Source organism: Amphibalanus amphitrite, unplaced genomic scaffold (assembly GCF_019059575.1).
Source record: "Amphibalanus amphitrite isolate SeventyFive unplaced genomic scaffold, NRLGWU_Aamphi_draft 001068F_arrow, whole genome shotgun sequence".
Classification (NCBI taxonomy): Eukaryota; Metazoa; Arthropoda; class Thecostraca; order Balanomorpha; family Balanidae; genus Amphibalanus; species Amphibalanus amphitrite.
Window position 1 is genome coordinate 40001 of NW_024882562.1, and position 13069 is coordinate 53069.

Here is a 13069-nt window from a genome sequence, read left to right on the forward strand (position 1 = left end):
CGCGCGCGTCGGTCAGGTCACGTGACGTCGTCCCAGCTGGAAGGTTGCACGGGCGCGCCTACACCGTGCACCGTGGTGGCGTGCCTCTGCAGACGTGCTAAGGGTGGGACATGGCATGGCGATGGAAAGAGGGGGAGCGAGACGGGTATAGGGCAGGAGGAGAGAGGGATGGAGAGCGAGAGACTATGGAAATAGAGAGGGAGGGAGAGGATGCAAGTTGCAATTTATGAATATGTGATTTTTTTATGAATATGTGATTATCCGAGAAACGCAAACTAAAACTTTTAAAAATGACCGCATAAAAATAAATAAAAATGAACCACGGTCTCATGAATTTTACCAAGCAATGAATTTTATGAATTTTACCAAGCTCTTGCATAGCTAAAAAAGCAGCTAAAACTAAGCGCAGTACAAATAACAAGTGTCATGTCATGACTCATGATAACTAACTATAGTGGTTGATTAGAACACAACAAGGAACACCCGCCTTTGCCGTCCGCTGCGACCTCCGGCGAGAGCGGCCGGTGTCCGGCGCGGTGGCGTTTCCCGGACACTTCATCATCAGCCAGACCGCATCATTACGTGATTGCATGCCGGCGTATCAGAATAATGGGACGAAGCACGACAGAGGACCACCGGGCGTTCCGAGAACGGCGCAGAGGGTGGCTGTCAGGCGCAGTTGGGCTCCTGCGCGTCCCTGAAGGCGCAGTTGAAATGGTCTGTCCCAGTCTGGGTTAGCTTTGCCGGGAGCAATAGGGTTCCTTGAAGTTAAAGGAGATTGGTATGGTAGCCCAGTAGCGAGTTAATCATGCACATAACCAGTTATCGGAACCAGAGCATTACAGAAAAATTGGAAGGTATTTATGATGTGGTTAGGGAAGAGAATTCTTGCAGATAATTTTTTTGCAGAAAACAGAGCATAACGGGGCTGCAGGTTCCACGAGAATGGACTCAATAATGGTTGGCTCTTAAGTTCTAAGAAAGGAAGGGCTACTGCGTTCAGAGAGGTCCATGTCCCCGGGGCGTCTATATGCCCACACCACAAAGGACGTCCGTGCAGCCGTCAGCATCGAACAAACAGTCGGCGAAACAAAGAGACACCAGTGACGCGACAAAAACTCTGGGAGCCACCGGGTATCGATCGCAGGATGGTGGAGGACAGCTCGCCAGGTCATCCGATCGGACTGGAAGAACATGGGACACGAGTGACAGAACATGGATCCGACAGAACAGACTGAGGGTCACGGAAACAGGGCCCTATCCGCACTGACAGAACATGGAAACCGGGTCCTCCTCTGACTGGAAGACATTGGTTTCCTCACCCTGAAAGAACATGGTTCGTTGGCTTTGGAATGAAGGGAGAGTTTAAAAAAGCACACTCGCGGCTCTTGTGCGCGAAAAGTCATCAGTCATTGACAGAATGAGCACGATAAGGTTTATTCATTTCATGCCCCTTTCTTGATCATAATTTGTGACTTATTAATAAATCCGCATTCACTTTCCCACCGAGTCGTGTTATTCCCCTCAGTGTCTTAAAGGGACTATCCCACCTTCTAAAATGTTGTTAAAAGCAGTTAAATTGTGCCCGACTTTATAGATTGGATGACCAGGAACACGGTTCTGGCATTTATTTTTCATTAAACATCTTAGGCTTTCCATATTCCAAACACAAACTTTCAAATATGTGACGTCACAGCCCAAAATTACCTCCTTCCCCAGGCCACATTACTGTCATAAAGCTGATTCTTTTTACTCTGTAGGCACCACAACAAAGCTCAGACCAAGTTTTAAGCGATTTTTTCAACGAACAAACCCATTTAAATCAGAATGACTAAACGAGGTGACGTCACACTAACGGTCGCTCCATGTTGAAGATAGGGCCTTGTACAAGGCCCATTTTCAAATGAAGGGAACGAATTTCTTCAACACCAAGAGGCCGCGGGGGTTGCAACCTAGATAGATAGTGGTTTCTGAACCTCGCCGCAAACTTGGCTATCTCATTCTCAACTCAAACCCCATGTTAAAGGTGGGCTAGTCCCTTTAATTACGAAATGTTCGGTTATCAAATAAATTTAGCCACAATCCGATATACACAACGGTCGTCATATCCCTATACAAAACATATGTTCACAATCACCGAGTGAGATTAAATTTACACACCCATTGGTTGATTGCTCATTACCGGTTAGGATCAATCTCAAAATCCGGATACCTACTACGGGAAGTCCTGCCGCCTCTGTAAATAACGGATAGCCCAGCAGTAACTAATAACTGAGCCCACTACGTCAAAGGCACGGCCACAGTCGATGTAACGACCAGCGCCCCGGGCCCACGGCAGAGCCGCGTAATAGTCCCCTGTCCCAGCCCGGCTAATCAGACTAATAACGGGAAATCTGATACGATCCAGAGTATTTCATGAGTCACAAGGCGTATCATTATTTGGCTCCGAGCGACTGATTTCCAGCTTCGATCTTCACCGGCCAAGCAGCGATACTGAGAGGCCCTTTGTGTGGAGAGCAGCAAGGACAATGCGACGGTTCCGCATACAACTCTCTGAGCTTCGCATACCTACAATTCAGTTTGACAGGCGCGCAGTTGTTCGGCTCTCCTCGTGGACACGCACATTACACATACAGCTGGCCCGACACACGCACATTCAGCTGGCGCGGCCATGCGTCGGCTCACGCAGCCGCGAGGCGCAGCAATTGAGGCCACCTGCCTGGGCCGCCCGCCCCGCCCCTCCCCCGACCGGACCGGACCGTCCCCCTCACGCACGTTTCTGCGTCGTACGCAGGAGGAGCGGCGCCGCGCGGCGCGGCTACTACGCAGTTACGAGAGTCGGGAGGGAGGGGAGAGGGAGAGGGGGGGAGTAGGTGGACGGGAGAAGACACGATGCGCGCCGCCGCACGTCAGGCAGGCGAGGAGCTATGAGAAGTGCGGGCGATGCACCAGGGATGTTCTAGAAATGGTGAAAAGTGGGTCAGTGGAAAAGGTGAGAGGTGCGACATACGAAAATGTTTCGTTGAATTCACAATATGCCAAAAAAAGTTACGCGGCAGCGTTTAATGTAAACAAGCGAAATATGTAGTAGTATTTACGCTAAGCGAAAACAAGGCATTCGATAAAAAATAAACGTAAATAGGCACTCGCACGTTGACCGCTTCAGGTAAAAAAAAAGAAAGAAATGAAAAATGAATGCGAGTCGCTATTCATTGCCATTCGAGACGTAAGCGTAATCGGACAGTTTGAAACCATGCAGGAATCGTCATCATGCACATGTCAATGGTGAAAACTGAAAACTAAAGAGAACGTTAAGATCTTTTGACATGAACGTCTACTACATCAGCGCTATATCGCTCAATTTCAGCATTACGTGTCTTCCGAGCAATCGGCGTCGTAAAATGCGACCTATCCTGAGCTACAAGTTCTCTCTAGCGTACCGTTAGTAAGAATTTGACGGAGCGTGAAAGATCTGACATATGGACATGAATACGCCGAACGATGACCGGGCGCATTTCACGGTTTCGACTTGGGGTAAGGTCAACGGGTACAAACGCGCAAGATAAGCCAAGTCCAGGAGAGATAACCTCTTGGGAAGCCTCAGCGCGGACATTATATAAATGGCTACCGCTCTCGATTCAAACTGCATTGCAAGATATTATAGGAAGGGTACGAAAGGTCGTTGACGGAAAAATACTTATTTTTTGACAGCCAGATAAGATCGGCTTTGTGAGAAACCGGAAACGATTGAGATCACAGATGTGTCCAAAAATACAGAAACTAGATCGAAACCACAAAGCGGGAAGTGGAGTGGAATGATTAAATGAGCAACAATTGACCCAGTACGAGCATTAACGCTGCGAACAGTGCGAATCGCACCGTCATTGCTCGGGCAGACACGTCTCGTCTTTACACACTTTTCTGCGAGAACCAGTTCTGTTTGTGTGTCACTACTGGACGGCGTTTTCCCAGTCTGTGTTACACACCTGCCGTTGAGGCCTCGGACTATAGCGCGGTCGTTATGTAACGACTTCAGATTCCATCCCGTCAACGACCGTGACTCGTGCTTTATGTAACGACACGGCGCTGTAACGACACGGCGGCCAGTCAGCCCGGAGTCCGTGTGTGGGCGGATGTGGACCAACGCATGAGCACCTCTGCCGCGGGGACAGCCTCGTCTGAGAGCATTATAGTGAGCCCCGTGGTCAAAGGCATTCATCCTCATGGAATGATGCTGTCATTACGAAACGTAGGCGTAAGCTTCAACTGGTTCAAAGGACAAGGCAGAAGTGCTCTGAACAAAAGGATTAATTCGGCATAAGCCTTCGTCAGTAGATGAAACGAATGATTAAGGAGCTTACCTCTTCTCCCCTCCTCCCCCACCCCAACACTCATTTCGTTGAAAAATGAGGCCATGAGACCCACCAATGATGGTGGGAACTTGGAAGCAAAACAAATACTTGCAGTATGTCTTACAACATCAAAGAAAATATTCTAAAATCATTTATCTCATCATCGTGTTTGATGATAATTTGAGTTCAGTGAATTTAGCACCAAAATGACGTGCGCGTGAAGAAAAGGCGAATTTAGAACACACCGTGAGGATGCCGCTATTCCTTAACCTTCAAAGCAACGTTATGGCCATCATTGCAAAACAGGCATTTAATCAAATAAAAACTAGATTTACTAAACGTCTGCAGGGGCTCACAAATCCGGACGCTGCTAACAATGAAATAAAAACGGACTGAAATTTCATCTCGAGTACCGTCTGATCGCTGGCGATCTCACGACTGCAGCTAGCAGAAGGCTGTGCCGAAACTGCAGCTATGGAGGCTGAAGGCCGTAACTCGCCAGCTCGCAGCGGCCCCGGGCTGCGACAGCCGCCAGCTCAGCTCACCACCATGAAGAGAAAGCGCCCCGCCGTGTGTGCGTGCCGCGCGGCCCGTGACGTCATCGGCGACAACTGCGCAGTTGCCTCCGCCGCGCGGAACGAAGGCCGGGGAATTCCATGGGCTCGAGCGAAAGGGGTTGAACGGTCGACGACTCGGCGCGCGCGTTGACGTAGGTTTTTGGCACGCGTCCATCTCTGGTAGATATATCTGTCTTTGGATGGTATCGGCAAAATGCGCAAAGAGAACCTGTCCGGTCCTGTACAGATAGTGGCACACCGGTACGAGCGACGCAAATTGCCAGCGCGGCTCGGCCTGGGGTTAGCGGGCACGCGCCTTGATTAGGCAGAACTGCGTCGGTAGACCTCAGACGCAGACCGACGGAGGGGGAGTGACGGGGGGCATGGTGGGGGTGGGGGGGGGGGCATTGATCGGTGGGAAGGCACGAGCCGCGCACCTCCGCAGTTCATCGAAACGAATGAGCCTCTGGAGCGGCGCGTATTATAGCCGAGGATGGGGGGGGGGGCGACGGCCGCGGGATGAGTATCAAAGGTGGGTGGAAAGGCATCGCAAGTCTTTAGATGCGACTCATGAGGCCTCAGTAATGATATTGCTCGTCCTTAGATGAGACAGACATAAAGTTACGGATAAGTGTTTCTCCTTGAAGAGACGCACGGGATCTTAGAGGTGGAACTGCATATCTTCCTATTGAATATTATCTATTAGGCAGGTATGTGCCACGTACGTGCAACACACCTACATTCAGATATCCACAAGTGTTTTGCAAAGGTAAAACTAAAACTCCGCTATGCATAGCATAAGTTAACACACAAGCATAGCGTTTCGTGAAAGGAGGGATTGCCTGCGCCGCTGCGCCGCTCTCGTGTCCCTCAGACCTGTCTAGGAGCCAGGAGGCGTGAATCACAGCACCTTAGCGCTTCCAAGAGAATGCCTCACTCGAAAACACCCAATACATAAACATTCCGCGAATGGCACAGGTTCCGCGGCGTCGCGAAGCACGTGCTTCGTTCCGCCGATTTTAGCCCGGTGACGTGAGAGATCCCGTGACCGGAGCGGCGCATTCCAGGTGAGGGTGTTTGCCAGAGCCAGACACAACATGACAATGTTGGCAGAACACAGGCGAGTCTGGGGGTCTCAGACACAGGAAGGCAAAGTCGTCAATCATGATAGAACCCAGAAATGGATGAATGGATGCTAGAACAGAGGTACATACGTGGAAGTGGGTAGAGAAGGAAATATGGTAGGGAAAGGATCATGACGGGCGGAGGACATGAGAATGCGAGGAAATAGAAATAACGAAAGACGAGAAACAATGAATGAAAACCTAAGGGAACGACAGAAAATTGCCGAGGGTCTGGGGCGAAGAGTGTCGAAACACCGTACTAAAAAAAAAAAACTAATCAAACATCGACAACGTACCGGGAAGCCGTCAGCTGGCGAAAATCCCGACATGGTGCGCAGCGGCGGCACAGGGCGCCTGGTCCTTCTGCCCAGTCGACCGGTGACGTCATCATGAGTGACGCCATCATGTGTGACGTCATCTCGCAGACGGTGCCACTTCACGCGCATGAGCAAACGAGCAACTCGAGGTTCGTCGAACGCTGCTTTCAGAGGTCGAATCGGAGCACAGAAGACCACAAAGAAGCACTGGGTAGCAAGTCGCGGCGTGGATGGAGCCGTTGATGGCGAATCACGACAGACGCACACGTCCACTACCGCCTTCGAGCAGTGACAGAGCCCAAGTGGCCAAGAGAAAGGCTGCACAGTCGGATGGGAGAGGACCGGGGCGGGTCGCTGGCAGGGCGCCTCTTGTGTAAACACAGCGGAACAGCTCTTCCAGCAGCGAGTCCCGATCAGGTTTCATGACATCCAAACGGTTCGATAGGCATTTGCAGTGCTGGAGTACTCCTTATAGGAAAAGGGTCCTAGAAATGTGGGGATAAACAAACGGAGTGGCTCCTATGAAGACGTTTCTCAATTATCATCCCAAATAGAAAAACGAAAAGGGATTCTTTTCGGCGGCGATTCATCTCGATGAATCATGCATTGTCACGCAAGGTTATGAACACTTACATCGTCGTCTTCTAGGCTGTTGTTGAGGCTGATGGAGCTGTCGGTGAAGTGGTTGTAGCCACGTTCCCACGTCCTTCCGAGACACGCCGTCATGGTGCCCTCAGCTGCTTCGCCTGAGGGGAAAGGACGTCAGCGTCAGCGTCAGTGACGGAGCCGATGTCGTAATCACACAACGACGATCCTGACAACAGACACAAAAAACGGCGGCGGTAAAAATCTCATTTCCAGCACGCGTCAGTGGTCCGTGATCACATCATCCTGCTCTGTTCTCCACGTGGATGCAGATAATCGAAGTCTGACACTCAGTCTGACATGATCCGATTGGTGCAGGTTAGCGCACTTAGTGTCGGCTGAAGCCGGAAAACCAAGTCACATCGAATACAGCAGACGGGTATGATCTCCCGCCCCGAATCCCACTCATAAAACCACTACCGTTCATAGAAATACAAAAGCAGAGTAAGACAGGACCGATCCAGACCGACTGCTCAATTCATACCTCTACGTCATAATGAAGGCGGTTCCGAAAAGGCAGGGACTATGGTAAGGTGCACGTGTTCAGATAGCAATGGAATGTATCAATTATGCACTCAATAGCCATCAATGCATTACATGCTGCATTACAGCCAACGCCAATGCATGTCTAGGCGTGATTAATGCCGTGATAAGCCACGGACAAATGTGGTTTACACGCCATTAGCAAAGAATTAATCCACGGATTACAAACCTTTGGTTATGACTAGGGTTACCCGCGTGCTCCGCAACGCGAAGAAGGGTTATTTTTGACCCGTGGGTATTGGGTTAGTCTGTGTCGATTTGGTTGGTATCCATTTCGTTCGATTGCTTTTTGACGGCAAAACATTTTGTAGTGAAACAAAAAAGATCCATCGCATCGAGGTGCCCGTGTCGTATTATCATGCGTTCTTCTATAGAATGATTGGAAAACTGACGTGAAGTCTTTTGAGGGCCATCGATGAATTTCGCTAAAAATGGCAATGTAATGGTTTGGAACATTTACATTTTTAAGAATACTGTTGCCCGTCATGCAAAAATGAAGAGTGAATATTGGACAGAATTGAATGCTCTTTCCAACGGTGCCATTTTTAATTGCCAGAGATATCAGGTCATGGAGCAAAACCCGTGTGATTAATAAAGTGGCACAAAATTGACAAACACCATTTACTCCCGTGATTTGTACCACCTTGATTTGGATCAATCAGCTTTTCACAATTTTTCATGAGAGGCGGTACATTTCTCTTGCCAATAGGCGTTGTTTCAACTCGTTCCGTCTGACGGTCACCTAAAAATAAATGTAATCTCAAAATCCGTCAAAAACAGCAATTTTTCAAATAAAAGTGCCCTCTCCGGTGCACGTGGCGCGTGCTATCCTCTGCATTGCACACCATTCAATAGCCCGTTCAATTCTGTACACGATGCTGTTTTCCCCGTGCCGGTCGGATCCCTGGTCACCAAGATATTGCACGGGGACTGGACCCGTGTCGGCCAAAATTAGCCGTTTTCGCCCGATTTCGCACGCCGATTTATACATGTAAAGTCTATGACGCGAATTTGCACTTTTTGGGCACGCGCCACGCGCTCACTAACGACCCGATCGAGCTGAGACCCCTCAAAGGCACGTCGCGCATCCTTGATCTATAAGTTGTGCAAATTTCACCGGGCTAGGTGCAACGGTCTGGCCTGTAGTCCACGCAAAGCACCACCAAGTCGGGACCTCGGTAACGGACAGACGCACCCTCCTCAAATAGTAGTATAGATAGATGTTCTGTTTACTTGATCGTGAAAGAGTTGTGTGGTTTGAAATCCTGGTTTGTACTCGGGTCATGCGGATAATTGTCACCCGGTAATCGATGATCCGTTATTGAAGCAAGTCGAGCCCAAAGTAGCTGAATATCAGCTTGGAAATAACCTGATAACAGCTTTATTTGACAATGCGAGGTTCGGCTGCGTTAGAACAGTCGCGAAAGCTAATAAAGACGCGTGCTGCACTACCCATCATCTTTAGAAGTAGCCAACTGAATTCAGGATGCATTCCTTGCAGAACAAATTCACTGAGATCGGTGGTATGCTGAAATAATTATCATCTGACGCGCATGCGCAGCTCGGTGACCGTGCCCAATTGCGGTGGTTCAAAGAAGGCACGGGCGATCTATTCGTAAGCGGTTAGGTAACGGAGCCAAGCCCCTGTTGCTGCCTACCAACAGGGTAACGGGCGACACCCTATCGAATTCTAACCCAGCATAAATGCTAATGCATGCATTATGCGCAGGGGTGGAGTTCCCTGCTCAGTTAGCGACAGCTCAGCTGGTTCGAGTGGCCAGGTCAGGTGCTGAAGTGCTTAATTTTACTAGCAGCTCCACACCTTAATCTTGCATTACTTGCTACGCTCAGGCGTAATTGGAATCAATTGGATTTAATAGCCTCCAAATTTCTCCTCTACGTAACGATAATGTCAGTAACAATGAGGCGGCTAAAGAGATGTAAAAAAAACGTTTCAGACAATATCGTTTGGCCCACTCTCCACCAAATGTCAGTACCTAATTCCTCTTCGCCACAAATTCCAACTTCCTAAAATGCAGTTATGTTTCGGATCCGGTATCCAAACAAACGGTGCTAGCGCCGCACCCTGAAAGTTGCTGATTCACGCTTTACCTGGAGGAGGCACGTCTGGGGTGCAAAAAAAGGCAGCCTCGTATTTGAGCCCACCGCCGCCTCCCATTGGCCGGCGGGCCTGTCCAGACGGGGCCCGGTATTGGCCCCGCCCCCTTTGACGTCACCAGTCACGGGACGGGGTTCCTCGAACGTCGGTCGCCACACCTGCCCTGCGCGAGCCTCGACCGGCCGCCGGCGCCTTCCCAGAAGTGCGAACACGTCTGGCTGGCCTCGCCTGGCCGGTGCTAACAAAACGCCAGGACACGGGGGCCCACGACTGCCGCAGTGCTCCTGGTATTTCAGTCCAGAGGCACGAAAGATCACCAGAACGGAACTAACTAGTTAGCTTGAAGAAAACCTGTTGTGCTTACGAACCACTTCGCCAAAAGGTGATGCTAAAAATAAGACACTTAGCAGACGGTTTGCCAGATTGCAACAGCTCACGGTCACCCCCAAGTGGCCTCTTTCCGTTATCCTGCACTGAACCAGATCACACTGGTTTTGACCGGCACGTGGAACGCAGCAAGTGGTCGCAGTCAAAAGGTGAATTCGCATGTAATTTACGATGGCATTCGAGTTATGAGTATGACTCTACCCGTTCCCTTCAGATCTGCAGCATAACCATGAAACGGGAATAAGCAGATCTGGGTATAAATGTACAATGAAAAAACAAACGAGGTATTCCGAGCGCGCAGAATTGAACATCTAATTGCATGGTAAAGCTTGTGGCACATTTAAAATAAAATTAAACAACAAATTCACAAGCATCTTACGAATAAAAGAACACTCCTCCATTGACACGTCAATCGGTGTCTCCCAAACCGTCGTCGTAGCCTCCATGCTGTTAGTCGCGTCACCTTGGCTGAGTTCAGAGCAAAGACTGACCCGCGGCCGCGAACGGCGGGTTCGGGACTGAGTCGGTTCGAACCGACGATCGGCAATCGACGCTCATTGCTGATGCAGTATCACATGAGTCATGAGACACTATAGCGTTCAGGTGATATCCAAGTCACGAGAAGGTGGGGATTCGCAGCTGAAAAGCGAATGCTGAAAGTTCGCATGAGGACCACAGGCGAAACGATGCGTGAAAACTACGGTGAGAATCATTTGAGCAGAAAGTTCTTCACCTCCAGACAATAATGAACCATGCTGACGCTGAGGTATGTCGCTTGAATAATACTGGTTTTATTTGTGCAGCTCTTAGTGGTTTAGCGTTAAAACATTCTTTTCCGAAGAAACTGCTTGCCCATGCAAATGAATAGGGTGACTGAATGGCGCATAGAAACCAATTTGCATGAACGCATAAAACACTCGTTTGCACGTCCAGACCCGATGGCATCTAACATCTTGCTCTCAGCTGACACGCGGCCTGGCGACAGTGATGCAACGACCGACCCGTGACGTCACAACGCAGCCCAGTGACGTCACGACGGCCGGTTATCACAATTCAGCGCGGTCTTATATTATTCAGGGCTGCCGGAGGAAAGTGTCCCGTGGCCACATGGCAGTTTGTGCTGACGCAACCGCCATAATTTCGGCCGAACGAACAGCGGGCTAGAGCCGACGATCTCCGGGTCATCCCGGTCCGTTTTGAGAGACGCCGGCGCGGCGGTGAGGAGATGCAAGAGAAGAACAGCATCACGCTGTCTCTCCTTTTTCGCCCCTAGTCAAGACCCTGAGAACCTGGACCCGTCTGGAGAGCAGTGTTCGAAATAGCAAACCGATGTGTTGTGGCAGGAGAGCTCAGCAGTCAGCACTAAGCATAGCTAAATTTGTGGACAAAATTATTCGCGATCCATGATGCCATTTGAAGTCGAAGCTTTGTACACTTATGTGGGCTTATCGACAACGGGGTTGAAAAAGCACTTCGGTTTATCTAGGCAAATTACGATCGATCAATCAGTTAGTATAACGCTGCAAGGTCTTGGGCAGAGGCCAAGCTGTATATCAAGGGAGATTAATTCAAACGCTGCCATGCCTCTGCATGACAGCGTCACCAGAGTTTGAGGGCAAACTAAAAGCTGCCATCTACAAATACCTACATAAACGATGACCCGTTTGCAATAAATACATCCATCCACATCTCTCATATAATTGTATGTAATGCGACATTTCGACAGGCTAGCACGATTAGATCAATGCAGGTCTAAAACGGCAGTCCGTCCTTGCCTGTCTTGACCGCGCATAATTCAGCGGCCTTGCGGAGGCCAGGTGAGGTCAAAGCATGTGGAATGACCGCTAAATGGCATGCTACGACGCATCTCACAAACCAAGAAGGCATGACGGTCTGCCATACTCTGAGGCTGTGAGGTCAACGATCTTGGACAGAGGTCCGTTCGGTAAGTTAGCTCCCTACTAGCTAGCAGAAGGTGGGAAAGTCTGCCGATATCATGGGACCTAACGCCGCGCTGGGGTGATCCCGTTCAGATACATGGCTCCGTTCGCGCTGCAATGCATGCCGTGCACAGTGCACATTCAACAATGCACAACTGCACATCGGACAGCTCACCGTGTACATACGAGGTAAAATGATTGTCGGTGGACCGCGCAGCAAGGAGAAATCCAAACCAAACCGTCCGCGCCCGTTACTTATCTGAATTGAGGAGCAACTCTTCTGGTCGGCGAAAGCACATGCATATAATGCGTTTGATTCATGGTATCACCCATGAATCATCTTTGCTAGCAGCTCTCCGATTTAAGTAAACGTTTAAGTCTATGTATGCTACATCTTCGATTAGCATTCTATCGTGTGTGTATAAATAAAATCGACGATCAGACTCGAGTCACCTGCAAGGATTCAAGTAAGGCGTTTTCTCCGAGCTTTCCCTCCCTCATTATGGGTAACTTGAGAAGCATTCTGGAGAGCCAGCGCCAGCCTGCACCATGAGTGGGATTTCCATTCGCCAACAGACTCCCAACATGCCAGTCATCCAGCACTCAACGATAACGCCAGACAAACATCGAAAGGAGCGTGCGATTCCGTAACTGTCAGCATCATCAATCTGCGCTGAGCACAGAACAACCGCGTGAACAGACGTCAGCAGAAGCGTGAGCAGGCGTCAGCAGGAGCGTGAACAGGCGTCAGCGGTTATCAGTCCAGCAAGCGCCACGCGAAGGGAACGTGATGCCCCCAGTGGACCCCTCTCGCTCGTCAATACTCCAGAGGTCCCGGTCCGGGGCCACGTCTTGACCCCGGGGTCTCACATGTTATCCAATGGCGCATTCGGAAGCCATCGCTTCCGAATCCAATGGCTTCTGAGCAGCGCAGGTGTCCTTCCAGAGATCGGAGATCGACATTTTAGACCACTGGAGTGCATTACGTGAGATCAGGATCCGATCTGAATGACAGGAAATGGAGCCCCTCAATCGCTATTTAGACGATATACCTGACTGTGGGCTCGTGGGATCAAGCAGGAATC

The 13069-nt window shown here is 50.0% G+C and overlaps 1 protein-coding gene across 1 annotated transcript in view; it reads right to left on the bottom strand.

Moving 5' to 3' along the window:
* The window catches only part of LOC122369749 (growth factor receptor-bound protein 10-like), a 60304-nt gene that overhangs the window by 29123 nt on the left and 18112 nt on the right, over positions 1-13069 (bottom strand). The window contains exon 3 of the mRNA XM_043344714.1: positions 6984-7096. Within this exon, the coding sequence (XP_043200649.1) occupies positions 6984-7076 (93 nt within the window). The 5' untranslated portion in view covers positions 7077-7096. The remainder of the gene's footprint in view (positions 1-6983; positions 7097-13069) is intronic.